Source organism: Hippopotamus amphibius, chromosome 8 (genome assembly GCF_030028045.1).
Source record: "Hippopotamus amphibius kiboko isolate mHipAmp2 chromosome 8, mHipAmp2.hap2, whole genome shotgun sequence".
Taxonomy (NCBI): domain Eukaryota; kingdom Metazoa; phylum Chordata; class Mammalia; order Artiodactyla; family Hippopotamidae; genus Hippopotamus; species Hippopotamus amphibius.
In genome coordinates, this window is record NC_080193.1 from 103,318,380 (window position 1) to 103,344,516 (window position 26,137).

Consider the following 26,137-nt stretch of genomic DNA (forward strand, 5'->3'; position numbering starts at 1 on the left):
ATAATCTACCAGTTCCAATCCTGAGTCTTGGGGGGCTTTCACCTGGAAATTGGCTCCTGCTGCTTTCTGCACCCTTTGCAGGGTGCAGGGGGGAAGTGAGTTGGGTAAGATAGGTGAAGAGGATGGAGAGGCAGGTTCGAAGGCAGGTTCGAGAGGTAGGAACCTACATGTAGGCTGCAGGTTCCTATGGTGTGCTAAGTGAAGGGGTTATGGTACCAAACATGTATTGACATCACTTGTGCAATACTGTCTCCTCTCTCATTCTTTTTGTTCTTGTGGAATTAAATCTCTTTTTATCTGTACTTTCATTTTACTGGGAATCTGGAAGAGAGAGAAGATAAACAAGTATGATCAAGGCTTCATGTTTATCTGATAGTTGTCCTTCATGTAAACCTTCATAATAGGGATTTTTGTTTCTGTTTTTCTGGAGCCAAAAAGGAAGTTTTGACTGTGTAATTCAGGCAGTTGACCAGGAAAGAGAAACTGAAAGATCTGCTTGCACTATAATTTGAGTTACAGAGCTGACTTTCCAGAAAGGCCTATGCAGGACCTGCTGTAAGGATTTCTCATCATTTCAGAGACAGCTAGTGTGACCCAACGGGAAAGCAAGTGCTTAGGAGTCAGATAGACTTGTGTTCATTCCCAGCTTTGTGACTTGCTACCCCCGTGACCTCTCTGAGCTTCGGTATCCTCATCTGTAAAACTAGGATAACAATAACTGATCACTCATTGTGGATCTGGCCCATAGGAAGCACCCAGCTACATCGAATGTTAAACTGCTTTCAAGTCAGGTCTTCTGGGAGGCTAGGGGTGAGGTTATTCCTACTATAGTCAAGACCTTGTCCCACATCGACAGCTCCCAGAATCTGTCATCTGTGCTTTAGGCATTCCCTGGGTTCTTCCCAATTTGTCTCTAAGTATTGTTGCTCTGACTCTGAATAGTGTAACTCAGCTGCTATTTTCCCATTTCAGCAAGGGCCTCCTGACCTAGAAGCCAAGGTGGCCCCTGACCTGCCATGTACCCCAACCCTCTCGTCTACTGCACCTGCTGGGACCCCTGGAACCTGGGACCACGGAAACTAATCAAGACCCCTCAGCCACCAAGAAAGACCTCCCCAGTGAAGCCCAAGTAAGGATTACCTGTTATGGAGTGGGGCCTGGGGGCTTGGGTTCCGTTACAGCCATCTTTCTCTCACAGGATTTCCAAAACAGTCAGCTTGGCAGCAAAATCCCAAGAGGGCCAGAGAGCCCACCTTTCCACAGCCTGTAGGCTGCACAGTGCAGCTCAGCTGCCGGGGCTGAGGGTCAGAGCGGGCGCCGCAGGGAAAGGGCCCACGGCAGCTGCCTCTCCATGGGGGATGAAGAGCTTCTGGAAATAGGGGATGAGCTGTGCTGCTGGCCTGGTCACCCCTGGTCAGTGAACAAGTGCCAAGGCCTTCAACCTGAGGTTCCCCAAGATCGTCCTGATTTTAAAGATTCCCATTGGCAGACCACATATGCCAATTTGGAGTCACTGTGGGGATCTCCCTTACCTAGGCATGCTAAACCAGGTTTTTAAATTTCCAATTCTTTCTCGTTGTTTCCCTTTTCACTTTCAGGCTAACTCCTCTTCCTCCAGCTTCAAAAAACCAAAATTATGCCCAACCGATAACAAAATCTGTTGTAGCCCCAAAGTAAGTATTTTTATGTCCATGGGACAGGAATGCTTCAAGGTATGTCAATAAAATAATCTCCCTCTTGGCCTCCACAGCCTTTCCTGACTTGAGCTAATTGCTGCCAGATATGTCAGAGGAATGCCAGAACCCACCAGGATTTCCCCCAAACCTCGGATCCCACAAGTGGATTCTGTAGCCCACTGACGTCACAGCTTTCAAAGTCACTTCAAAGGTGCTCTCAGCAGGGGTGCCCCAGAGAGCTGTTCCCTGTCCTAAAAGGGCACAATGTCTGATATGCGTCCTTGGCAAAGAGCCCCCAGTGGGTTTACGGTGCTGACTCACCCTTTTCCTGATTACTTTACTGTGTCCAAGATTTTCTATAGATTGCAACTCTGTTTTCACTCATCAATTAAATTTTTTATCCATATTTATAAGCTTATTTTTTTAAGCTTTGTATTGGAATCGCTTTACACTCTTGTACCAGCTTTTGAGGCACACCAAAGTGAATCAGCTGTATAGATCTGTAACTTAGTTTTAGGCCTTTGCGTGAATCTTTGTATTCTATTTATTTGTTTATTTGGAAAGTATTTATTGAGCACTTATTATTTGCTAAACATTGAGTCAGGCGCAGGGGGACAGCAGTGAACATGGCAAGGTCTCCGCTCTCCTGGGCTCGCATTCTAGTGGGGAGGGGTGGGGAGATGACCATAAACATGTTAATCCATCCAAAGTCTGCACATGCTACGTGGAAAAATAACACAGGCAGAGGGAGGAGGGGGTGGTGAGGGAGGGGTTGCTATTTCATACAGAGAAGTCTGGGCAAGCCCTGTGTAAAAGGCCGCCTGGGGCAAGCACTCCTGGCCAAGAGAGCAGCGAGTGCAAAAGGCCCCGGGTGGGGATTTGCTTGGCACCTCTGATCTTTTCCTGGAAAACAAAGAGGCCCAGGGGGGTGGGGGGGTGTAGTGGAGGAAGTGAAGAGACCGTGTTGGAAAAAGAACTCAGAGAAGCAGCAGAGATGCTGAATGTAGTCAGCAAAATAATGAACACCCCCCCCCCCCCCCAACACACACACACATTAAAGAAGTCCATGTCCTAATCCCTGGAAACCGCAACTTTGTTCTGTTACCTGCCAAGGGGAAATTAAGATTGCAGATGGAATTATGTTGCTCACAGCTGACCCTGAGATGGACAAATCAACCTGGATTATCCAGGTGTGCCTAATGTAAATTTAAAAGTCTTTACACATGAAAGAGGAAGTCAGAGTGTCAGAAGAGATGTGACAACCGAAGCAGCACCGTTGGAGTGCTGCTATTGGTGGCTTTCTTTTTCTTTTTGTCTTTTCTTTTTTGTTGACTTTGAAGATAGAGGACAAGACCGTTAGGAACAGGGGCAGATTCTAGGAGCTGGAAAAGGCAAGGAAATATATTCTTCTCTAGAGCCTGCAGGAAGAGTACAACCCTGCCAAAACTTGCTTTTAGCCCAGAGAGACCCATTTCAGACTTTGACCTCCGGAACTATAACAAGCTGGTGTTGCTTTAAGCCACTAAACTTATAGTAATTTGTTACAGGAACAGTAGCAACAGTAAAGTGTGCTGGGCACTGGAAGGACTTTGGCTTTTACCCGGAAAGGAATGGTATATTTGCAGCTGGGGCCACCATAACAAACCCCACAGACTGAGTGGCTTAAGCAACAGAAATTTGTCTCACAGTTCTGGAAGCTGGAAGTCCAAGGTCAAGGTGCTGGCAGGGTTGGTTTCTCGTGAGGACTCCCTCCTTGGCTGGCAGACGGCTGCCCACCTGCCACCTCCTCACCTGGTCTTTCCTTTGTGCCTGCACATCCATGGGTCTCTCTGTGTGTCCTAATCGCTCTTGCATGTACATCAGTAAAATGGGATAAGTGCCCATCCTAAGAGCCTCATTTTAACTTGGTCACCTCTTTAAAGGTCGTATATCCAAATATAATCATATTCTGAGACAGCTTCAACCCAGAGAATTGGGGGGGGGGGGGTTGGAGGGGGACACAATTTAGGCTGTAACAGATAGGAAGCCATCAGAGGATTCCGAGAAGAGTGACATAATCCAGCTTGCATTTCTTGTCACCACATCAGAAGCTAGTTACTCTTATTTGACTCTTTCAACGTCCTGGGTAAGCTCGCTTATAAATACTCTTGTGACATTTGAGTACCTGATATTATGTTCATGTTTCTGTAACTGAAAACAAAAATTAATTATAATCAGGGTTAACACCAGATCTCAGAGTAGGAACCCTTTGCTTATCCTGAATTCATTTAACAGGCACTTTCAGGGTCCCCAAAACACCAATTTCTGGGCAAACACAAAGAAAAGCAGTTGCGCATACAACACAGATGTCACTAAAAACTGTGTGCATTGAAGATTAGACACTGTGCTCATAGGAGAGCGCTTGGCATCTTCATGCCAAGTCTCTTGGCCTTGTTTTAGCAATAGTTCTACTATTAGACTAGCGACGAGTTGATTTCCCATTTTTTACTACCCACCATTTCATCACAATCTGTGTACCATTGATTCCTGGACCTTTAAATATTCCCTATTTCCTGAAGTAGAGTATTTTGAGATATGAAAGGGACCACAGAGATCCTCCAGGTAATGTCACTTTTCCCAGATGAGTGACAGGATCAAGGTGTAGCTCCTGAGCTTGGGGCTTTCCTTGGCTCCCTGGTTGCTTTCTGAGCATGCCTTTCTCTTACAGAAGGAAAACGCATTTAGGAAAACAAGAGGAGAGCAATCAGTTACCTTATGTGAGTGAAAATGGGAGGAGGGCAGCAGGGCTAACACTTACTGAGACCTACTGTATGCAGGCATGGGTCTTTTACACTAACTTACCTCAGAGGAGGAGCTGTAATTAGTGCATTTAATGTGCCGCTGGTAAGTGGTAGAACCAGGACTTGAACTCTGCTCAGCCAGACCCCAGAGAGGGCATTTAATTACCACTTTCTGCTGCCTTATGTAGAGCAAGGAGAGCGTCCCAAGGAAAACAGACAGTGACAATCAGTCCAGGTCAGTGTACAGATCATGCCCAGATGCAGGAAACGCTCTGCTGCACTTGGGAACCCACAAAGGCTGGGGGAGGGACCGTCAGGGCACCTGAGAGGAGCAGGGACAGGAGGGTGCTGGAGAAAGAGATGGGGACCAAACCCAGAAGGACATGACACCTGCCTGGGACTTTGGGCCTAATCCTTTTGGTGTCTGGGAATCTTTAGGGGTCTGACACAGGCATAGGACCAGGTCAGACTTACATTTTATAAAAAAACACCCTCCGGTGGGATATTATTGGTGCTTTTTACTACTTTCTGCTGTAATCTATTTTCCTTGCCGCTCTTCTCCCTCTCCACCTCTCTTATACAAGGATCACACAATCCCTTAATGGTCAGGGAAAAAAAATAAATAAACAAATGTGAAATAGCCATCCAGGTGGAGAGGATGATGAACTTTAGGGGAGCCAGACTAAAGACAGAGAGGCCAACTGGGAAGGGATCACCAGAGCCAAGTATAAAGATGACAGTGGCCTTGAGCCCTGTCAGGGGCAGAGGCGTGGCAAAGAGGAGATGAGGTTGAGATACAGGTAGGAGATAGCAGTGACAGGACTTGTGGTGCTGCAGGGGTGTCCTGCACAACCTAAGACGATATATTTTTATCCTGGCCTATGTTGGCTGGTCGCCCTGCCCAGGTGGATGACTTGCTGTCTAGTGCAGGATGGAGGAACTGACTAGAATGTTTTTTGGGTTGTTTTGTTTGCCGCCCTGCTAGGCATTTTCTCATGTGTTATTTTCTTTATGCCTCAAAAAAGCCATTTGAGAAAGAGTTATTATCCTCATTTTCTGATAAGGAAACTGAGCACAGAGATGTTGAATAACTATGGTTGGTGGCAGAGCCAGGATTTAAACTCAGGCCCATCTAATTCCAAAATCTGAGCAGTTTCCACCACGCCTGGCCACCTCCTGGCCTCTGGCCGTGGAGGAGAGCACCGAGGAGGATCTGGGCTCGGAGGCAGCGTGGGAAGCAGGGGTCAGCGGTTGGGTTTGGCACACGCTGAGTCTGAGAAGCCTATGGGGACACTCGGGAGCCAGCTGAGTCTTGCAGTTGGGTTTTAGGAGAGAGGAAACGGGGGGAGGGCACGGGGGAGCGTGCGCCCGGGTTTCCCACCTTGTGTGTCTGTGTTTAAGATGTGAGTAGGGTGCTAGCAGAAGATTGCAGCAATCTCAGCACTCCAGATCTGCAATATTACCTTGCCTTCCACCTTGATGCCCAGGAAGTGACAAATATATCACCTGGCTACCACCTCGTGCAGAATAGGGAGCAGATTTCCGTCACCCTGGGAGACAAGATGTTTGATAGGAAGACGCATTCAGAATCAGAGAACATGGACAAAGTCAAAATTTCCAGGTAATGTCCTTGGACCCACATCCAACTCCTCAAACCTATCCCCGCCTGTCCGGCCTGGCCTCAAGGACAAACCCCTCACTTGATGCCCAGTCCACGGTGTCCCTTCACTCCTCAGCCCTGTACCGACTCCTCTCCACACCCACCTCTCTGCTCTGAGCCCATTCGAGTCAGGAGGACGGACAAGTCAGGCAGCTGATCTGGAAAATGGTTGGGTTGGTGTCACTCATACTAAAGGAGAGTAGTTGTTCCTGGAGGTAACGAATAGATGAACGAGTCATAAAATAGTCTGAATTTGAAGGGTGAGAATTGAGAGTAAAGTCAGGGTTTCTGGGAGGACTGAGTCTGCATCTCTTTTTCATTATGTCCAAAGATACCCCTCCGTTTATGCCTCTGGGAGATGTAGTGTGGGAGATTCTGGCCTGACTCCATCCCAGTTGAGCACACTGCCACCCCCTCTGCCATTCAAGGCCCGCCCACCCACTCTCTCTCCTCCCGGACCATGTAAAGTTAGTCCTCACATCCTTTTCATTCTACCTCCTAAATCTCTCATTCAGATGGCCTCCGTCCCCATCTCCTCCTACATCCTCCCTCTTCTTTCCCCACCCTCTTGATCAAGGACCACATCTCTGCTACATTGCCTGCCACCCTGTTTACTCCAGCTCAACCAAACGGAGCGGAATAATCTTATAGACTTCACAGAGGCCCCAGACCCAGAAACACAAAGATCCATAATCTACTCCGAAAGCCACACTCTTACATCCCTTCTTCATCTTGCTTCCGGCCTGTTTCTTGTCTGTGAGTCACTGTCAGCATCAATCCTCTTCCCCCACCTCATTTCCTAATCCTCTGAACTTCTCCCTCCTCCATTTCAACTATCTTTACTGAGTCAAGATCCAATCCTAATATATTTCTAACATCCTCCTCTTCCCCTTCTAATCAATGGGTCACCAAACCACCCCTGCTCACTTCTGGCCAGATTATCCAAAAGGGCTGCGTCTGAGGCTCAGCCACCCTACTGCCAAATTCCTTCTCCCAGACCGCCTTCTGTCCCTGCACCCTCACCCCCATGACGATGGAGCAGGTGCAGAACATGGCCTGGCTCTCACCAGGCCAGAGCCAGCCGTGCCCCAGGAGAGTCCTGACTGGCACTGCCTGGAGGCTGTGTGGGTGATGGATGACTTGTCCTGCAGGACTGATATCATTACTGACCTAGAAGAACAGATCTCAGAGCTGACAGTGATAATAGAACAAATGAACAGAGACCATCGTTCTGCCCAAAAATTGGTGAGTGATCCTGGAGTTAAGCAACATCTTTATGGGCAGGGGAAAGACCAATAGTTTCCGATCACCTGCTATGTTCCAGGCAAGAGGCCAAGCACCTCATTCGCGGGGGCCAGGTTGTCCAGGCGACGGCTCTGAAGCTCAGACTGTGGTCACCCAGGAGTCTCTCTCTGACTCCATCCTATCCACAACCGCAGGCACTCACGTCCCTCCTCCAGGCCTAACTCGATTTCCAGGGGTCCTTGGGGTGCCCCTGGCATGTTCAGTGCCGCCATCCTCTCCACACGAGGGGGCGCCAGCCATTTCCAGCAGGGCCCACGGTGGCCTGTGTGGTGAGTTGAATTTCAGACCTTGATGAGGCTGTTGGCAACCGCACCAGCGTGACCAGAACTTCGGTTTGGCCCAAAAGCCGCCCAGCAGCCTCCAGTACCACGTCCTGTTGCTGTTGAAACTGCCAAAGCCCGCTCTCCGGAATCTGCTGATTTCGGTTTGCACTCTGCGTGCTCCCTGGGGATTTTGGTAACGCGTTCGGCTTTACCATCTGATTTATCGCAGACTCTTCTTCCCCACCCCAGGCAGAGGGGCTTGGTGGCCTGGGCTAGAGTGGGAAACCAGAGCCATCCTTAGACCTCCTGCCTCTTCTCCCCGTCCCCCATCTCCCCCCGCCCCGCCCCGCCCGCCCCAGTGCTGCTTGCTGTGACTGAAGCCCACGTGAGAAGGGTGGCGTCCCAGCAGGCCGGCCCATCACCCTCTGATACACCCCAGATGTGCTGAATCCCATCGTGAGCCAGCACAGCACTCAGGCTGGGACCTTGCCTTCTGATGGTTCATTCCTGTACTTATCTGAAAACCCTGCCCATGTCATGGTCTCCTTTTACAGAAGGGACACGGAGGTTGAGAACGTTAAATAATTTGCACGAGACCACTCATCTCATCCGTGGTAGGTGACTAGGCAAAAGGCACACTTTCAGTCACTGAAGCATCAGCCCTGCTGAAGGCATCGTGGAGATTATATCCACGCAGGGACCTCAGAATTCTTAAACTTCTCCCACCTGGGAACACCCCGTGTTGTTGTGTGACTGTGCAGAGGGGAGATTGCTGGCCCCAAACCCTTGTCTCACCTGGCAGTGTCCATTCCTCCTGAGATGCTGGCCAGAGGACCCGATGTGTTAGAACGGAGGGTCACCTGGAACTGAGCACTTCCTGCCTCTGGAAGGACAGCTATTCTGCCAATGAGGATGTATCAACACTGGTTTTAAGTTCACCAAAGGCAGGGTCTGAGCCTAAGGCCTCTCTGGCTCCTCCGGGTCAAGCCCTTTGCACAATAAATGATTGCTCAGTTGAATTATGTATCCCCAAATCCAAAGGCCACAATCTTACAAAGAGATTACAATCTAGCCAAAAAGACCAGACCTGCCCACAAAACAGTGAAAAGGGTGGTTTCCATGCACCAACATCATGAACTGATTATGTACCAAACAACATAGTGTGAGGCAAGAATCGTTCCGTTGCCTCAGTAAGGATGTGCCCTCTGGCCCTGAAGAACGCAGTGGGAGAGGTGTGGGGAGTGGGGCATAGCCCTTGAATGGGAAGGCTTCCCAGAAGTTGCAGATGGGAGTGGGAGTGAGGTCCTCAATCCTGTCTTGTTAATGCCGGCCTTGTTTCCAGCTCTCCACTGAAATGGAGCTCCGATGTGCTGAGATGCAGAAGAACTTTGAAAGCAAGAGAAGGTATGCTTCCTGGAGCCAGTGCTTGTGCACGGAAGGTCCGAAGGCTCCTGCATCCTTGCAGGATTTCATTTCACTGGGATTTCAGACAATGCCAAACGGCACTGGGTGGCGAGGGGTGGGGGAGACGAGAGACGTGTCTTTGGAGAGCAGCATGGTTTGATCTGAGGTCACTAAAATATAGCATGGAGAAGGTTATGTCTGGCTTTGTAATTTCTCCTCCAAATGGCATTTCAACTATAATCTTCCTTTCAGTTTGCTGCGGAGAGGAGCAGTTTTTCAGTTCTCTGTGAGATTTCCGTGGTGAACTAGTGCTGTTCTTACCCTAGTCTCTCCCACCCTCCTCCACTTCCTCCTCTCACCTCTGCTGTCCCTGGCCGCTAGGTCACGGCCTGGGCAAAATGGGAAGAAGATATGGGAGGGGCAGAAGCCAGAGCTACAGAGACAAACCGAGGGGAAGAAAAAGGAGGTGTGTTGTCTGTGAGAGTGAGAAAACCCACCAGGTCCCCTTCCACACCCCTGCGAGGCACCAGAGCAACCCCAGTAGTCCTGCTGGGGAGAAGGCCTCCTAGGGGACACACACTTGCTTTTTAAAATTTTTTAAATTAACGTATTTATTTTATTAATAAACTTTATTTTTTTAGAGCAGTTTTAGTTCACAGGAAAAAAAGAGCATAAAGTACAGAGAATTGCCACATATCCCAGGCCCCACACCTGCACACCCTGTGTCATCGCTGACATCCTGCACCCCTGCGGGGTGTTTGTTACAATCAATGAACCTGCACTGACACACCATTATTTCCCAACGTCCATAGTTTACATTAGGGTTCACTCTTGACGCTGTACATTCTATGGGTTTTGACAGATGATCAGTGACATGTGTCCACCATTGTGGTATCATACAGAATAATTTCATTGCCCGAAAGATCCTCCAGGCTCTGCCTACACATCCCTCTCCCCACTAACCCCTGGCAACCACCGCTCTTTTGACTGCCTCCGTCGCTGTGCCTCCTCCAGAATGTCAGATAGTTGGAATCATACAGCCTATAGCCTTTTCACACTGACTTCACGCTGACTTATCTGTATGCATTTAAGATCCCCCCGTGACTTCTCTTGGCTTGACAGCTCATACGGAATTGATTTTAACACGCCTCTTGAACACTGCCAACATCTGCCTCCTGGAGTGGAGGCTAGGGAGAGATCTTGGGGTCTAAAATTATCCTGGGTGTTAATCAGCCCACAGTTTCCCAAAAGGGTTGTAAGCAAAGACTGTGCTGTCGTGGGGTCATCCATGGCCTCCCGATGTCTCCATTCAAAATAGCGGGTGGTGAAAACAAGGGTCTCCTCCCCTCTTCTGGATGGGTGCCAGGTGAGTGCGTCAGGCAGTGAGGGCCCTGCGGCCTGCCCACCAGCTGCCTGCGTGAGGGAGGGGATGTGGGAGCAGGCGAACCTTTCACGGATGACTGTGGCCTTCTCCTGGGGTCCCACAGGGAGCTCGAGGAGGCTCACGCAGCACAGCTCAGTGAGGTGGAGAAAAATTACAAAGCAGCCTTGAAGGCAGAGAAGCTGGCTGCCCAGGATAAACTAGGTACGGTTGGGACCTGGGAGGATGATCCTGATGCGGGGGCGGAGGCTGACCGTGCAGAACTAGGGTGGAGGAACTCCCGTGGTCGTAGGTAGACTCTGGCTAGACTTTCGAGGTTTCCTTCTCAAGCCCAGGAAGAGGGAGCCGTTGAGAATGAAACTGGAAAAAGGGAAACCATATGGACCAGTGCCATCACTACACCCATAAGTTAGAATGGTCTGCCGCCAAGTTTTGAGGTCTGAGCAAGTCCCTTCATCTCCTTGAGTCTCAGTTTCCTCATCTGGGAATCAAGGACAAGAATACCTGCCTTTATCAAAGTGCTAAGAATGTGAAAGCACCGTTTAAAGTGTACTGGAAAGTTCTCCAAATGTAATGCCCTTCCAATTCAGCAAGTTTCCTCACCTGTGCAATGATGGTGTTTCATTAAATCCTAACTGGCACACTGTGGCTTGTATGGCCCTAGACCCTGTAAGAGTTGTGTGGGCCATTTATCCCATTTATTTATGTTGCCCTTGGGAAGGACAAAGTGTATATATACCCTTCAGAATTCTGAGTTTACAGACATCTCCACAGGGAGAAGGAAGTTTTCTATAATCTTCTCCCTTTCTTTTATCTTACATTTTTTAAAAGATGATATTTGTACCTTGCCAGTTTTCCAGTTTTCTAAAGAGAACATGCATTGTTTTCAAAACCAAGGTACGCTAGGAATGCTATTTTAAAAAAATGGGAGGTTTTGCTTCTCTTTTTCCCTCAGTTGTAGGTTTGCCCCCAGGGATTAGTTCTCACACTTGGGGTGCATCAGAATCACCTGAGGAGCACGTTATCGACAGATACTGAGCCTCAGTAGGTTTAGGGCATCTGAATTTCTAATAAGCTTCCAGAGTGATTGCTAAGGCAGGAGAGGTCTTATTTGAATTTGCCAACGTGTATTTCAGAGCAATAATGATGACCCTGTTGTTTCCCTTTTGTCCAGAGGAGATGGGAAAGGAATATAAGTATTTGAAGACTATGTTTCATATATATCAGGTGAGATTCAGAGCTCCTTGGTGGATCACAAGAGTAAGAGAAGCATCACTTGTTCCTGGTTGAAGATGTTGAGATGAATCTAGACCTCTTGCCCAGAAAAATAATTTCCTGAAATTCCCAGCCTCCTTGAACCTAAGTGGCCCTCAGGGAGAAGAGTGAACCTGCAGACTGTGATGGCATCCATACAGGACAAGCCAGTCACCTGGACCCTAAAGGAGCCCGTTGAAAAATATGTCTGTCATTGCAAAAGTAATACCTGCTCATTGTTTTTTAAAAAATGGAAATTCAAAACTCAACAACAGCAACAACAACAAGAATGAACTATCACCACCCCAAGACAACCACTGTTAACATTTGTACTTTGTAACATCTTTGATTTTAGCAGAGTATGGGGTCAAAAAGAATAAACATTTGTAAGGCCTTTGATGCATTTGGCTAAATTGCCACCCAGAAAGACTGTATCACTCTGCACTAACTCCAGCGAGCAGAACAGGGGACACCTCACAACAGAGCCCAACCACTTAGCTAATTTGGTGGAGGCCCAGGAAACCAGAATCAGGGCATGATTTCATCCTAGGGGGATGAGAGAGTGGGGCCAGGAAGTGGACAGGGGGAGGGATGGGGCAGCAAGCCCCCATCCAATGGTGACCAACTGGTCCTTGTTTGCCAGGGACTTCCCAGGTTGTAGCGCTGATAATCCAGAGTCCCAAGAAACAACTCAGTCCCAGGCAAACAAGGACACGTCATTAAAAAAATTAACAACTTGGCATTTCCCTTGTTTCCTCCTGTGCTATTGATGAGTGATTCATGATTCAGAGGGAGCTGACACGAGCATCTGCAACACACTCAACTGCCTGTTTTCAAAGGAAGCCCGGTTCCAATAGGGCAAACGCCTTGCAGAGTTTGCTTTGATCTTTAGGGCTCTGCAGGCTCTTGGGTGGCTGGGCTGGAACTGACTCCCACCAGTCACCATATGGGGCCCCCAGTAAGGGTCTCAGGTGAGGGAAGCTGCAAAGGGCTCAGTGCTGAGCCTCAGGCTGGGGTGCAGCCTTTCAGGATGCTTTTCTTCCTGATACCTTTGTATCTCCACAGGACAGCATTTATGATGAAATGGAGGACAAGTGGTCAAAGAAGAAGGCAGAATGGGAGAAGGATGAGAAGTTAGAGTGGGAAAAGATCCTGTTACAGCAGAGTGAGTACAGAAACTTTGGACTTTTGATGACAGATGCCCCAAGAAACTGGCATTAAGTTTGGTGTCGATGTGAGGAAGGAAGCCTTGAAGTCACGAAGGACGATGCGTGGGCTGCATGGCTGGACTCCTGAATGGAAGGTGCCTGGAGTCTTCAAGAAAGTGCAACAAGGATGGAGTCTTTTATGGAGTTTAGCCACTGAGGATCTAAACCGTACCGTCCAGAGCTCACTGTTTGCAAGTTTGGCAGTCATGTGCTGGAACAAGCTTGGGGATATCTGTAGAGTTGCAGACTTGTTATCTGGATACAGGTGGCCCCAAAGTTCCATAAAAAAAAGCTCTTGAATTAGTTTCAAATATTCACTTGTTGGGGGAGGGGCAACACAATCTATGCCGTGGAGAGTCTCTATACTCCCAGGTCCCCCCCCAAAGGAAGCCATGTTTGATATATTTTTCAATTGAGGTTTTTAAAATTGAGATAAGATGTACAACATATTGATTTGATACAGTCATATATTGCTATGTACTTTTAATATTTCCAACACTTAGCGCAGAGGCTGAATCATACAAAGTGCCCTGCAGGAGACTTTCCTACCCCCACTGAGCTTCTTCATAAATGGAAAAAGGAGAGAGAAATCTCTGGAAACTCTGTTCCCTGAGCTAGAGGACTAGTTGAGGCAGAAGTGGGGCCTCTGTAAGCTTATTCCACATCCTAGTCCAACCCAATTCATATCAGGTTTAGTTGATTTTAACAAATTACTCATAGAAATGCAGATACTCCCTGGGAAAGGTCATCCTCAAGGCCCTTCCCACTTTGGACTACCAGGAGGTAGCATGAAGACCCTAGAGTCAAGGCTGGGGAATGGGGTGTGGAGCTGCTCCTGTCTGAGGCTTTACCTGGAATCCTGGTGTAGCACAACTCAGGTCATCACCCAGACTCCTAGCTATGTGCACTAGACTCATCCCATGTCGTCAAAGTCTATGTTAAGATGCTACAACTAGTTTTGGAAGACGTGACTTTAGCTGCTCATAGTGTAGAGCCTAGGGGTTGCCTCCCTATCCATCCCTAGCACCACGATGCTGAAGAAATTTATGTAAGACCTACACCCATCCTTCCTCCTGTTTAGTATTGGGGCTCTGCTGGCATGTTCCCCTGTGCCCCAAAATCACTTAAGCCTACCTCTGCCCCAGGGCTAAGTACAGAATAAATTTTATTGCTGGAACAGTCACATTAGCCAAGAGCTGTATTTTAAGATAAGAGTATCCAAGAAAACACCTTGAGTTTGACCCAGTCTGGAATTTCTATTATCTTCAGATAGTCTGGTTTTCTCTCTGTTGTCTGTTTTCCCCGCATTTACCCATATATTTGATTTCCTCACCTCCACAGAAAATAAGATAACCAAAAAGTTTGAGTTAGAGTCAGAAGAAGAGAAGAAGAAACTAAGTGACTCCTACAGTGCTCTCTTTGAGAACGTCAACCGAGAGAAGGAGGTAACTCGGCCCAAAGCACGCCAGCGGTTGAACGTGCAGTCTGGGTGGGACATCCACTTCCCATGGGTGCCTCTGTAATGGGGCAAACTTTCTGTCTTTTGGTCCTCCTTTTCCAGCTTCCCGGAAATTTATGCAAGCAGACTGTCTGTCTTGCTGTCCTCTTTCTAGACAGTCTTACCACAGGGTTATTGGGCTGAAAATTGTAATTAATAGGAAATAATAGAATGTGAAACATATACAGAACCTGAAATTCCCTATTTGCCAAAATCCCAGCCTCTGAATGGCCTTCTTGTGCTTGACTGTACCTGAAGAGAAAGGGCACCGCTGCAAACTGAACTCAGCAAATTTGGACATGTACAACTTGTTTGATGAGTTTTGACAAATGTGTTCATCCAGGTAACCAACACCCAAGTCAAGACCTAGAACATTCCATCAGCCCAGGGTGCACACCTGTGCTCCTTCCCAGCTAAACCCTGTCTCCCTCAAAATCTGACCCAAGACAACCACTCTTTTGATTCTTGCTACTATAGTTGTACTTGTTTTTAAACATTACATAAACGGAATCATACAATATATGCTCTTTTGTGCATAGATTCTTTTCCCTTAATAATTTCTGTGAAATTTATCTATTCATTGTTCATATCAGTAATTTCTTCCTTTCATTGCACAGTAGTATTTCTTTGTAGGAATATCATACAATGTGTTTACTGGTTATCTGTTTTTAGAGATTTTGGTTGTTTCCGTTTTTTGGCTTTTACAAGTAAAACTTCTATAAATACCCTTGTATAACTATTTTTGTAGACACATGCTTTCATTTCTCTTGAGTATATACCTAGATGTGTTATTGGATGATTTAACTTTATAAGAAATTACCAAAATATTTTCCATATTTGTTGTACCATTTTACTCTTGCATCTTAACTATATGAGAATTCCAGTTGTTCCATATCATCAACAACAATTAGTGTTACCAATCTTTTAATTTTGGCTATTCTGATGTATATGAAGTGGTAGTTTTTTTATAGCATTTGGATTAATTAATTAATTAATTAATTTTTATTGGCTGCCTTGGGTCTTCGTTGCTGCACATGGGTTTTCTGTAGTTGCAGAGAGCAGGGGCTACTCTTCATTGCAGACCACAGGCTTCTTATTGTGGTGGCTTCTCTTGTTGCAGAGCACAGGCTCTAGGAGCGCAGGCTTTAGTAGTTGTGATACTTAGGCTAAGTATTTGTGGCGCATGGGCTTAGTTGCTCCGTGGCATGTGGGATCTTCCTGGACCAGGGCTCAAACCCATGTCCCCTGCATTGGCAGGTGGATTCTTAACCGCTGAGCCACCAGGGAAGCCCAGAAGTGGTATTTCATTATGATTTTAGTTTCCCTGATGACTAATTATGTCAAGCAACTTTTCATATGCTTATTGGACCACTTATATGTCTTCTTTTGAGAAGCTTTGGTTCAAGTTTTTTGCCAGTTAAAAAGAACTTGGGTTGTTTATCTTTTTATAATTGGTATGTAGGAGTACCTTTTTTTTTTTTTTTTTGGTTGTGCTGGGTCTTAGTTGTGACAGGCTGACTCCTTAGTTGTGGCATGCAAACTCTTAGTTGCAGCATGCGTGTGGGATCTAGTTCCCTGACCAGGGATTGAACCTAGGCCTGCTGCATTGGGAGCATGGAGTCTTAACCCCTGTGACACCAGGGAAGTCCCAGGAGTACTATGGATGCAGGTTCTTTGTCAGACATATGAGCTGTGAATTCTGTCTTCCAGCCTGTGGTTTGCCTTTTCATTTTGCTCACGTTGTCTTTCCATGTGCAGAAGTTTTTAGTTTTGATGAAAGTTGGTTATCCATTTTTTCCTTTTATGGTAACAGCTTTTTGTGTCCTCTGTGAAACTGTTGCTTATTCTAAGAACATAAAGATATTCTAGTTTTTTAAAAGGTTTATAATTTTAGCTTTTATGATTCTATGATCTATTTTGAATATTTTTTGCTTATGGAGCAAGGTAAAGGTCATAGGTCATTTTTTTCCATATAGACATTCATTGTCCCAGAATGACTTGTTGAAAAAGATGTCCCTTTCTCCATTGAGTTACGTTGGTGTCTTTGTTGTATTTGAGTGGGCAAGAAGTGGACTCTTCCGTCGTGTTCCGTTCAACTGTCTATATTTAGGCCAACGACACAGTGTCTTAATTACCATAGCTTGAAATCAGGGAGAAAAATCTTCCAACTTTGCTCTTGCTTTTTAAGATTACTTTGGCTCTTCTATATCCTTTGAATTTCTTTGTAAATTTTATAATTATCTTGTCAAGAAAGCCTGCTGGGGGCTTCCCTGGTGGCGCAGTGGTTAAGAATCCGCCTACCAATGCAGGGGATATGGGTTCCATCCCTGGGCCGGGAAGATCCCACAAGCCACGGAGCAAATTAAGCCCGTGCGCTACAACTACTGAGCCTGTGCTCTAGAGCCCGTGAGCCACAACTAATGAGCCCATGAGCCACAACTACTGAAGCCCGCGCGCCTAGAGCCCGTGCTCTGCAACAAGAGAAGCCACCGCAATGAGAAACTCGCGCATGGCAACAAAGAGTAGTCCCCACTCACCGCAACTAGAGTAAGCCTGTGTGCAGCAACGAAGACCTGATGCAGCCAAAAATAAAATAAATTAATAAATTAATAATAATAACAAAAAAAGAAGAGCAGGTATGTGGTGATAATAAAATGACTTAAAAAAAAAAAAAAGAAAGAAAGGTGGTATTTTGAGTGGGATTGCAATGAATATAAAGTTCAATCTGTGGAGAACTGGGTTATTTAACAGTATTAAATCTGTACCCTAACAAAAGAAAAGCCTTTAATGAAAATATGATTTCTTTTTATATTTCTCGACGCACTAAGGTTGAACATGAGTAAGATTTTCATTATTTAACTTCAACATGACATGTCATTAGCTTATAGTGTGCTTAATTAAAGCAATATCTAAACTTTGATGAATATTATATTCCTAAATCTTATTCTGGCTTTCTAAATTTTCTAAAAGAAGTGCCAGAACCCCAGTGCTGAACTTTTCCAAATAAAATTATTTTTAGGAGCTCTTAAAACAGCATGAAAAGGACACCTTGCAATTAGAAGAGTTGAGAAAGACCAAAGAGGTAAGCTTGTTCATTTTTCCTGCGGAATTAGCCTCTTACAAATATATTGCTAAAACAATACACTCTCAAAAATATGGAATCGATGATAATTTTCCCCACACTATTAAAAAGCAGAAGGCCTAAAGCTGAGTTTGCTGGATTCAATAAGTCAGAAAGGATTTTAGAACTATCTGAAAAAGAGAGCCATTGTTGTCTTTTTAGAGCCAGATCTGAACAAATAAACAATATACTGTGTGCTCTTCAGTGTTAAATGCCTTCCATTTCTTGTAAGGCTCAAACCACAAAAGGGCCTTAAACAGTAAAATGCCAAATTCTTCCTCTCGAACTCTAAGTATAATACCGCCCCTTGGGAACTCTGACTTCAAGCCTTTCCTCAAAACTCTGAGTGAAACTCACCCCCACAGCCTCTCTAGGAACTTTTCTTCTGGGATAAATTATAGCACTTCCATTAGGGAAATACCAGAAGGGAAACTGTTCAAACCCACAAACTACCTTGTGGTTTCTCTTCCACTGAGAATTTAATTTGGATCCAAAATGGACATGTTCGGGAAAAGATTAGCCATTATGAAAGCATGGCTTGATATCTTAGAGCCCAGGCAGGGCTTCACCCTTGTTGGGCAAAGAGACCACAATGCCTACAAGGTAAATGTACGGGCTTTGGTATAAGGTAGACCCAATGTGTTATAACCGCTTTAATGAGCTTGGCTACTAATTCTATCACTTGTGTCATTTCTGGGTCTGTTTCAATTAATTGATTGTGCCCCTCATGTATGGTCATATTTTCTTGCTTGTTTGCATGTCTCGTAATTTTTTTATTGGATGCCAGCCATTGTGACGTTTACCCTGTTAGGTGCTAAGTATTTTTGTATTCCTTTAAATATCATTGAGCTTTGTTCTGGGATTCAGTTAAGTTACTTGGAAACAGTTTGATTTTTCAAGCATTGGTTTTAAGCTTTGTTAGGCAAAATTAAAGCAGTCTTGGTCTAGGGCTAATTTTTCCCCACTACTGAGAGAGTACCCCTCTGAGTAATCTACCTAATACTCTGTGTATTAGAAGGAAACATGAATTTTCCCAGTCCTGTTTCGGTCCAGGGATGGTTCTGCCTGATGGTGGTTCTTTTCCGCAGCCTCGTCTCATTCTATTCCTTCCCTCCATCATGCAGTTCCATGGCACTGGACTTCTTGCTGTTTCTTTAACAGGCCCGGTTGCTCCCACTTTGGGGTCTTGGCTCTTGATATTTTCCCTTCTTGGAAAGCTCTTTCCCAGATATCCACACAGCTCACTTGCTTACCTCCTTCCAGTCTTTCTTCAAATGCCACCTTCTCAGGGACTACTCTACTTAAAGGCTCAACAACCTACCCAACACTTCCTTTTTCCTGTTTTATTTTTCTACACAGACTTTTAACCATCAAACCTGATGAACTCAATGAAGTCAAGGATTTTTGACTGTTTCTTTTTGCCACCAAGCCTCGGTTGCTAGAATAGCACCTGGCATATCACAGACATTCAGTAAATAGCAAATGATTTTTAAATGAATGAATAAATGAAAGAATGCAAAATGACCAGGTACAGAGCTTTGCCCAATGCTGCTGAAGTAAGTCATGGTACCTCTCCAGTTTGTACATCTTGGGAGGATGCTCTTTTCGTGCAAAGAGCCCTGAGGACATGTAGGAGTTAAATGGGGCTGCACCTGAAAACAGAGGTCCATCTGGTTCATTTTTATAGTCTCTTCAGCATCTTTCTAAAGTAGATTCCACACTTATCCCTCCCTGCACTTACACTGTATCTTCTATCCACATCCTTAGTTTTTTTTCCATTTACTTATTATATTTACTTCATTTACCTTTATTTAATTTTTTTGCATCTCTCTCACTAGAATGTATCCCCATAAGATTAAGAATTTTATCTGTCTCATTCATCATAATATTCCTGGTGCCTAATACAGTAGTAGGTTTTCTCCCCTAATAAACAGACTATTTTTTTAGAGCAGTGTTAGGGTTACTGAAAAATTAAGCAGAAAGTACAGAGATCTTTTCCCCCTACACACACACACACACACACACACACACACACACGCACACGCACACACATGAATGCACAATTTCCTTTATTAGTAACATCTTGCCTTTCCTACAGGTTTTGTCACAGACATCATGCCATGTAGCGTCTATTGCAGTATCACACAGAATAGTTTCTCTGCCCTACAAGTCCTCTCTCCTCCTATTCATCCCTAGCTTCCCTTCCTGTCTCCTGGCAACCATTGGTCTTTTTACTGTCTTTATGGTTTTGCATTTTCCAGAAAGTCATGTAGTTGGGATTCACACTAGATATTTAATAAATACTTGTTTAATGAACGGATGACTGGTAGCTATTTTCACAACCCATGTGAGCTCTGGTGAGGGCTGGCTCTGGGGCACTGACAGTGAGGCTGAAGAGAAGGGAATAGGTGAGTGAGACATAGGGGAGGTAGAATGAACAGGGCATAGTAACAGGAGAAGGAGTAGCTAAAGTTGATGCTTTCACATTCTAATCCAGGTGTCCTGGAGAAGAGAATAAATGGGTAGACTTCATCATGATGTCCTGAAATGATTTCTTCTTCCACAGGTCATAGAGGAAGAGTTGCATGCTCAAGTTCTTATCCTTAAATCACTTAACTCAACCCTCTACCAAACCCAGATGGAACTCCAGCGAGAGGTGAGTCCTGGCTGGAGTGGGAATGGGAGCCCTCTGCCATGTAGCTGTGCTCTGGGTGACTGTAATTTGGGAAGGATGGCTATTAAAATGTACCTGTCTTTCAGAAAGCTATGGTGGCAAAACTAAAGAAAACATTCCAGTTCAAGCTTGCTGAAGCTGAAGAAAAGTTTAAATATACCATACAGCACCTGACAGAAGAAAACATCTGTCTAAGGTATGAATGATGCTGCCCAAAAAGGCGTGGCTGAGTTATCTTTAGAAAATGGAAGGGATGGGAAATCCCTGGCGGTCCAGTGGTTAGGACTGCAGGGGGCCTGGGTTCGATCCCTGGTCAGGGAACTAAAATCCTGCAAGCTGTGTGGCATTGGGTGAGGAATAGGTGAAAATGAACCTAGGTATTCCTTTATGAAGTCAAGGCACAGGTGTTGTCAGGAAGGGGGCTATTTGCTGGCCACAGAAGTTATCTACGGAGGTCAGTGCATTTGAAGTGATGCTAGGAGCCTCTTCTCCCTTTGCTATCTTAGTTGTTTATGCAAAACAACACAGGAGGCTTATCTGAGAGTTTCTGGGTTTATTCACGTTTATGACTGAGAATTAGTTTTAAATCCAAGGGCTTGAGCCTTGTGATCTTCTATTATGGGCATTATGCCTTGAAGGGCTTTTTTACTTATAGGGTATTGATTAATTCTGGGAAGAGGTATTGAGGGATCTATTTAAATCTTGATGGGTGGCGCACTGTGACTTTTGCCAATATCAGTTGGAGATTTTGCCCGTAAGGAGGATGGTAGCTTCTAATTCAGTAGGGACAATTAATCAGTGTTTCCAGAATCAGTTCTAGGGCCATGAGAGATGGAGCAAATAAAAGATGTCACAGGGTCATTTAATTCACCTTGTTGGCTGCTTTGATGACAGTTGTCAAATTCTAGAATTATTTTCCCCTTTTGGGAGGAAGATACTTCTCTAAGAAGTCTCAGCTTAATGAATGGGTTGAAACAGGGAAACTAAGGAGAAAAGGGTGTGTATGTCTCAAAGGACCTAAACAAAAAGAAATAGGTTCAGAGACAGGAACCTCTTGAGGTTCATTAGAGATTCCCCAGTATTTGAATTGTTTTAGTACTCTAAGGCAGGGGCTGCTTTTTATAGTAGTGGAGTTTAGCACTGAGAGTGTGGCTCTGTTGTCTGTTAGGACTGGAAGACGTTCAGCCTCAACCTGGAGAAACGTTTCTTCAAGCCAGTTAAGGGGGAGGTTTGGGAAGAACCTCTGTTTTTCCTTGGAGCCCCATCATTGAGAATTGGGAGGATGTTGGAAAGGCTGGTTAGAGAGCTGAATGTACCTGAAGTACTTGAATATGTAAAAATCTCTTTTCCAATGTCATGGCTTTTTGCAATAATAGCAGAAACTAGGAGGATTCTGGTCTCTTTTAGGAGATTTCATTTTCTGGAATGGAAGATTAAGAATTTTGGTGATCTTCCTTATAGGTGACTCGTCTAGAGTGTGAGACAGCTGGTTTGCCAGATTAACTAAATCTGGAGTGGACATAATTTCCCATCCCATCTGGTCCTTTTTTCAGAAGGGAAAGGTTTCAGTTCAGCGCATTAATACATACAGAGTTAAAAGATTCTTGGGTGGAATCAACCTCTTTAGGAAGACCAGAATTTTCTTTACAAACAGTCTGAAGTCAATTGCAATTGTCACGAACAGGTTTGTCAGATTTTTGTGTGCAAGCCTGACATTTCTTCCAATCAACAGGCTTTGGAAAAGCCTGGGAATCAAGGGATGAAGTCACCTAGTGGTTGCTCGAGCCATGTAATAAGTTAGCAGGTCCCCTGGTTGTAATTTTAGAGACCTGTCAGGATTTTCTCAATTAGCAGTTTTCACCCAATGCTAGGCCTGGCCTTCACCAACAAGCGTATGAACTATGTGATATAAGTCAGAGAAACCAGGTCAATAAGTCTGAGTGGCTACAGTAAATTCCTGAGCAAATCTGTGAGGGTCTTTGGTTACTCTGGGAGAATCTTTGACTATGACTCACAGTTCAGCTTTAGTTCAGAGAATATAAGAAATTAAGGATCTGGATCCCCAGAGAGCTCAATTTTAAAGGGACAGGTTCTGATAAGTTCAGAGGAAAAGGGAGTGGGGAGAATTACAGAAAAAGGAGGAAGTTCACTAAGGGAATTCGTATAGGGGAACTAAGGATATAGAGGAAGTATAGGCAGCATAGACGGGAAGGAGGAAGATGGTGCCAGAAGCAGAATCTGATCACAAGGAGCCAAGGGAAAGACTCAAGATGGGGCTGGAGATGAAGCCTGAGGCAAAGAAGAAGGGAAGAAGAAGAACCAGAGCCTTCAGGAGCTATTTTATCTCTCTTTAATTATTTGTTTGCCTCAGTTAACCCTAAAATCTTACTTTGCAGAGAGGCAATTTTAGACTCCTGATAATATTTGGAAGCCTCAAAATAAACATTCCACTCAGTCGTGGAAATTTTTGAACTATTGTGGTCCAATTTGGTTTTAGGAAAATTAAGTTTGGGGATTTCAAAGGTTCCCATAATGGCCATTGAGATCTTAACTTGCTTTTAATTGGGTCAGTCCACTTATCTAGAAATGCACGTGAGGAAGGACCACATTTTTTAAACATAAAATTGGCTGGAGTCCCTGGGGTGGGGGTGGGGGGCATCAGGAAAATATGTAGATCACTGGGGTCGCATTTCTCAGAGGGTCTTCTCTGGAATAAAAGAATAATTTTCAAACAGCTCAATTCAAACAGCTTGCAACTCAAACAGCCTACAAACTAATACCAGCCTGTTTTAAGGAAACAGTTTGATCCCAAAGGAGAAATCAGAGGGTTTTCAGCCAGTTTCTGGAGAATGGTCCCTGTTCCAAACGAATGGGACAACACCTGCACTGACACAGTTTCAGCGAAGCAGCTCCTGTTCCCAAAGGAATGGGCTGACAGCTTCTCAGCCAGCTTCAGTTGAAAAAAATCTCAAAATCAGGCCAAAGGACCAAATGAGTACTCGCATATAGAACAAGGATTTCACCAGAAAGACGAAGCCTTAAAACAGAACCTGAATAAAACCCGGAGAGCATCAAATGGCAAAGAAGACATGAGCTCAGATCCAGGAGAAAGATGTACCTTCAAACTCCAGGGTTATTGAGAAAAACAGTGAACTCAGTGGGCTTGATTGTGGGTAACACACCTGTTTGCTCACCAGCCCAGAGCCATTGAGGATCTTCACTGGTCCCCATATGGGCCACCAAAATGTTGACCTAAAACAAACAGATTGCCAGTTATCTCTCCAGCAAAGATGGATTTATTTGGGATAAGCAAAAAATTGCAATTTGGGGTCTGCCATTGCAGCAAGCCATGTGCAAGGGCCCACACAGCAAAGGAAGAAGAATGGATGGGAAAGTAAGTGGGGAGGGCTGTAGTAGACAAAAAGTCCATGGCTTTTCATTGGCTGAGTTCTTACCAGGAAAATGGAGTCTTTCTTCCTGTTGGGCTCTGCCACCATCTTAAGGTATAACTCCCCTTTCTGGTCTCCCTACTCCATTTAATTGAGGTTTCTGTTTATTAAGTTTTTACAAGGGATTTAGGTGTCACTGGTTTACCCTTCGATGCACCTGCCTTTGGTTCCTATGAAAATCAACTTCAGGTCAGAAATTATACTGTTACCTGAAGATGCATCCTAAATCATTGAAATAATTTTTGGTCAATACTAAAATAAAGCAAAGTTATTCACTACGTTACTTTTGTAGAAAATTTCTCATATGGGAATTTGGTAATCCAAATTTCATGTCTCAGTAAGTTCAAAACCACTGCAAATAATGAATGAGACCCTCCCCCATCAGTGAAAGAATAAAACCATATTTCTCTGCCTCCCAGATATCCCATACCCCTTTCTACCCTTTGAGTCTATAGTGATACATCTTCTCTTCATAGGCAAAAGATAATTGCCAAAAATGAAGAAATTTATGTTGAACGATCTGGGAAATCAACCTCTGTTACTATTTATCAGCATAATTCTGACACTTTAGAAGATGGTGGCAATGGAACACAAGAATCCTGAGCAGAAAAATTGTTCTCTATTTCCAAAGACATTCGGAACACCATCTTTGTGAGCTTAAGAACTCCTGTGAGGTTTTCTTGAGAAATACGTATGGTGAGTTTAGTTCTTGGGTTGCCTTGATTCTACTTGTCTTTTCACAATTTGTTTTCTTCTGAGTGGTTAGGAATGTTTGAATTCATCATTCATCTCAATTACATAGACTTTAATGATTCTTCATTGAAAAGTGATTTTCTCTACACCTAGAGCTGAGCTTTCTCTAGGCTTTGTACTAGTTTCTCGTCCACCTTTACATATTTCATTACGAAGACACTGACCTGAAGAACTGCTTTCTATTAAATGTTGAGGATATTTCAGGATGCACCTTTTGTTCACCTGGGACATTTCGCTAGCAATTGATAATTTATTGATTTGATTCCCCCAAATCTTTTCTCTCTTATATGTGTCCCCACTCCCCTGCCTCTCAGTCATGTCCCCTAACCTATGATTTGGGAAGAATTTCTGATGATTCCTGCCACCTTCTCTAAACCATCCCGAGGATTCAAATGCCCATAAGGCAGGGAACATAAATAAGGGAAGCTGGCTGGACATAAGAAAACACAATCACACAAGCATGGTGATAAATGGTAATTGGCAGCAGCCTCAGTGGAAGGGACTGGGCAGGGTGGTGGTGGGGGTCATGGGGTGGGTGAGGGTTATGGGGATTTGGTGAACCCATTCCATTGTTGCCAAACAGGAGCATGGTGTAAATGTGGTCAGATAGCCTATCTTTCAGAAGAAAGTATTCTTGTTTTTATGTGACAACTCCCAGTTTTAAAATATGGACAAGAGGGAATTTCCTGGATGTCCAGTGGTATCACTCTGTGCTTTCACTGCCAAGGGCACAGGTTCAATCCCTGCTCAAAGAACTAAGATCCTGCAAGCCATGTGGTGGCAATAAATAAATAAATAATAAAGACAAGAAATTTTTTGAAAATACAACTTGTGTGGGCCAACATTGGGAGACTCAAGGAAAACATAGCTGTGATCCAAACATTTTCTACCTGTAAGATTAGATTCCATTAGCAAAAAACAGATAAACAAAAATAATCTCCAAGGACTAGTAAGATAAAATTATACTTTATTCTATTAAAAATATTTATTACTTTTCTTAAACTTAATTTTAAAAGATAATATAATTACTAAATACTTAAAAAGAACTAAACATACAAGGAAAGAGAAAATGCATAAAAGAAGCACAATTAACAAAAATGCATATCACATTCAACAGAAGCAGAGGCAATAAGATAATAGCTGAAAAGAGAGTATGGAAACAGCCTAAAGAAATTGAAAATATTTCAAAATTTTTAAACTTTTAACATAAGAATTTAAAAATTTTTAGTCAATCAAAATTTTATAGTTTAGTGTAGAAGATAGCTTGGAAAAGGAGGGACTGGAAGTACAGAAGTGTCAAGTTAATATCCATTAACATCATTCTTCTTAAAAGTGAGCTGAATACTGTACTTATGAGTAACAAAACCAAGGAAAATCATGCTCAGACTTTTGAAATCTAGTCTAAACAGTGGCGTCTTTCACCAATGAAAAGCAAAATGGCTCAAGAGAGAAGACTCACATGTTTCTGAGATAGCTTGTCAAACTCACCAGCAGCAATCAGGCTGGATGTGAGAGTTATACCCTGAACCTCAGTACACGAGGGGCTTTTTTAGCAAGTTAAGATCACAAAAATCTCCCTCAGGGATCTTTGAACATTTTTTTAAACTTACTATACTTTCTGTATCTACTATAAGTTCATTTTTAAACATTTTCATCAAATTAAAAACAATTAAAATCATGCCGATGGCTATGACTGTCTAGCTACTTCAAA

At 44.4% G+C, this 26,137-nt stretch overlaps 2 protein-coding genes across 10 annotated transcripts in view; one reads left to right on the forward strand and one right to left on the reverse strand.

Moving 5' to 3' along the window:
• CASP8 (caspase 8) overlaps window positions 1-26,137 on the reverse strand; it is an 80,627-nt gene that overhangs the window by 10,419 nt on the left and 44,071 nt on the right. For 7 of the 9 annotated variants that reach the window (XM_057745727.1, XM_057745726.1, XM_057745725.1 and 4 more), the window contains one exon: window positions 23,330-23,476. In XM_057745727.1, coding sequence (XP_057601710.1) covers window positions 23,345-23,476 — 132 coding nt within the window. In that variant the 3' untranslated portion in view covers window positions 23,330-23,344. Of the gene's footprint in view, window positions 1-4,749; window positions 4,779-5,919; window positions 6,007-23,329; window positions 23,477-26,137 lie in introns of those variants that run through there. The other 2 variants (XR_009055113.1, XM_057745728.1) reach the window with 2 other exon arrangements.
• FLACC1 (flagellum associated containing coiled-coil domains 1) lies at window positions 1,017-24,377 on the forward strand. Its single transcript, XM_057745731.1, has 14 exons — window positions 1,017-1,129; window positions 1,599-1,673; window positions 4,384-4,432; window positions 5,944-6,077; window positions 7,268-7,361; window positions 9,027-9,088; window positions 10,576-10,673; window positions 11,644-11,696; window positions 12,789-12,888; window positions 14,273-14,376; window positions 17,449-17,511; window positions 20,117-20,206; window positions 20,311-20,420; window positions 24,150-24,377. The coding sequence occupies exons 1-14, from the start codon at window positions 1,017-1,019 to the stop codon at window positions 24,274-24,276; spliced, it is 1,272 nt and encodes a 423-aa protein (XP_057601714.1). The 3' UTR covers window positions 24,277-24,377.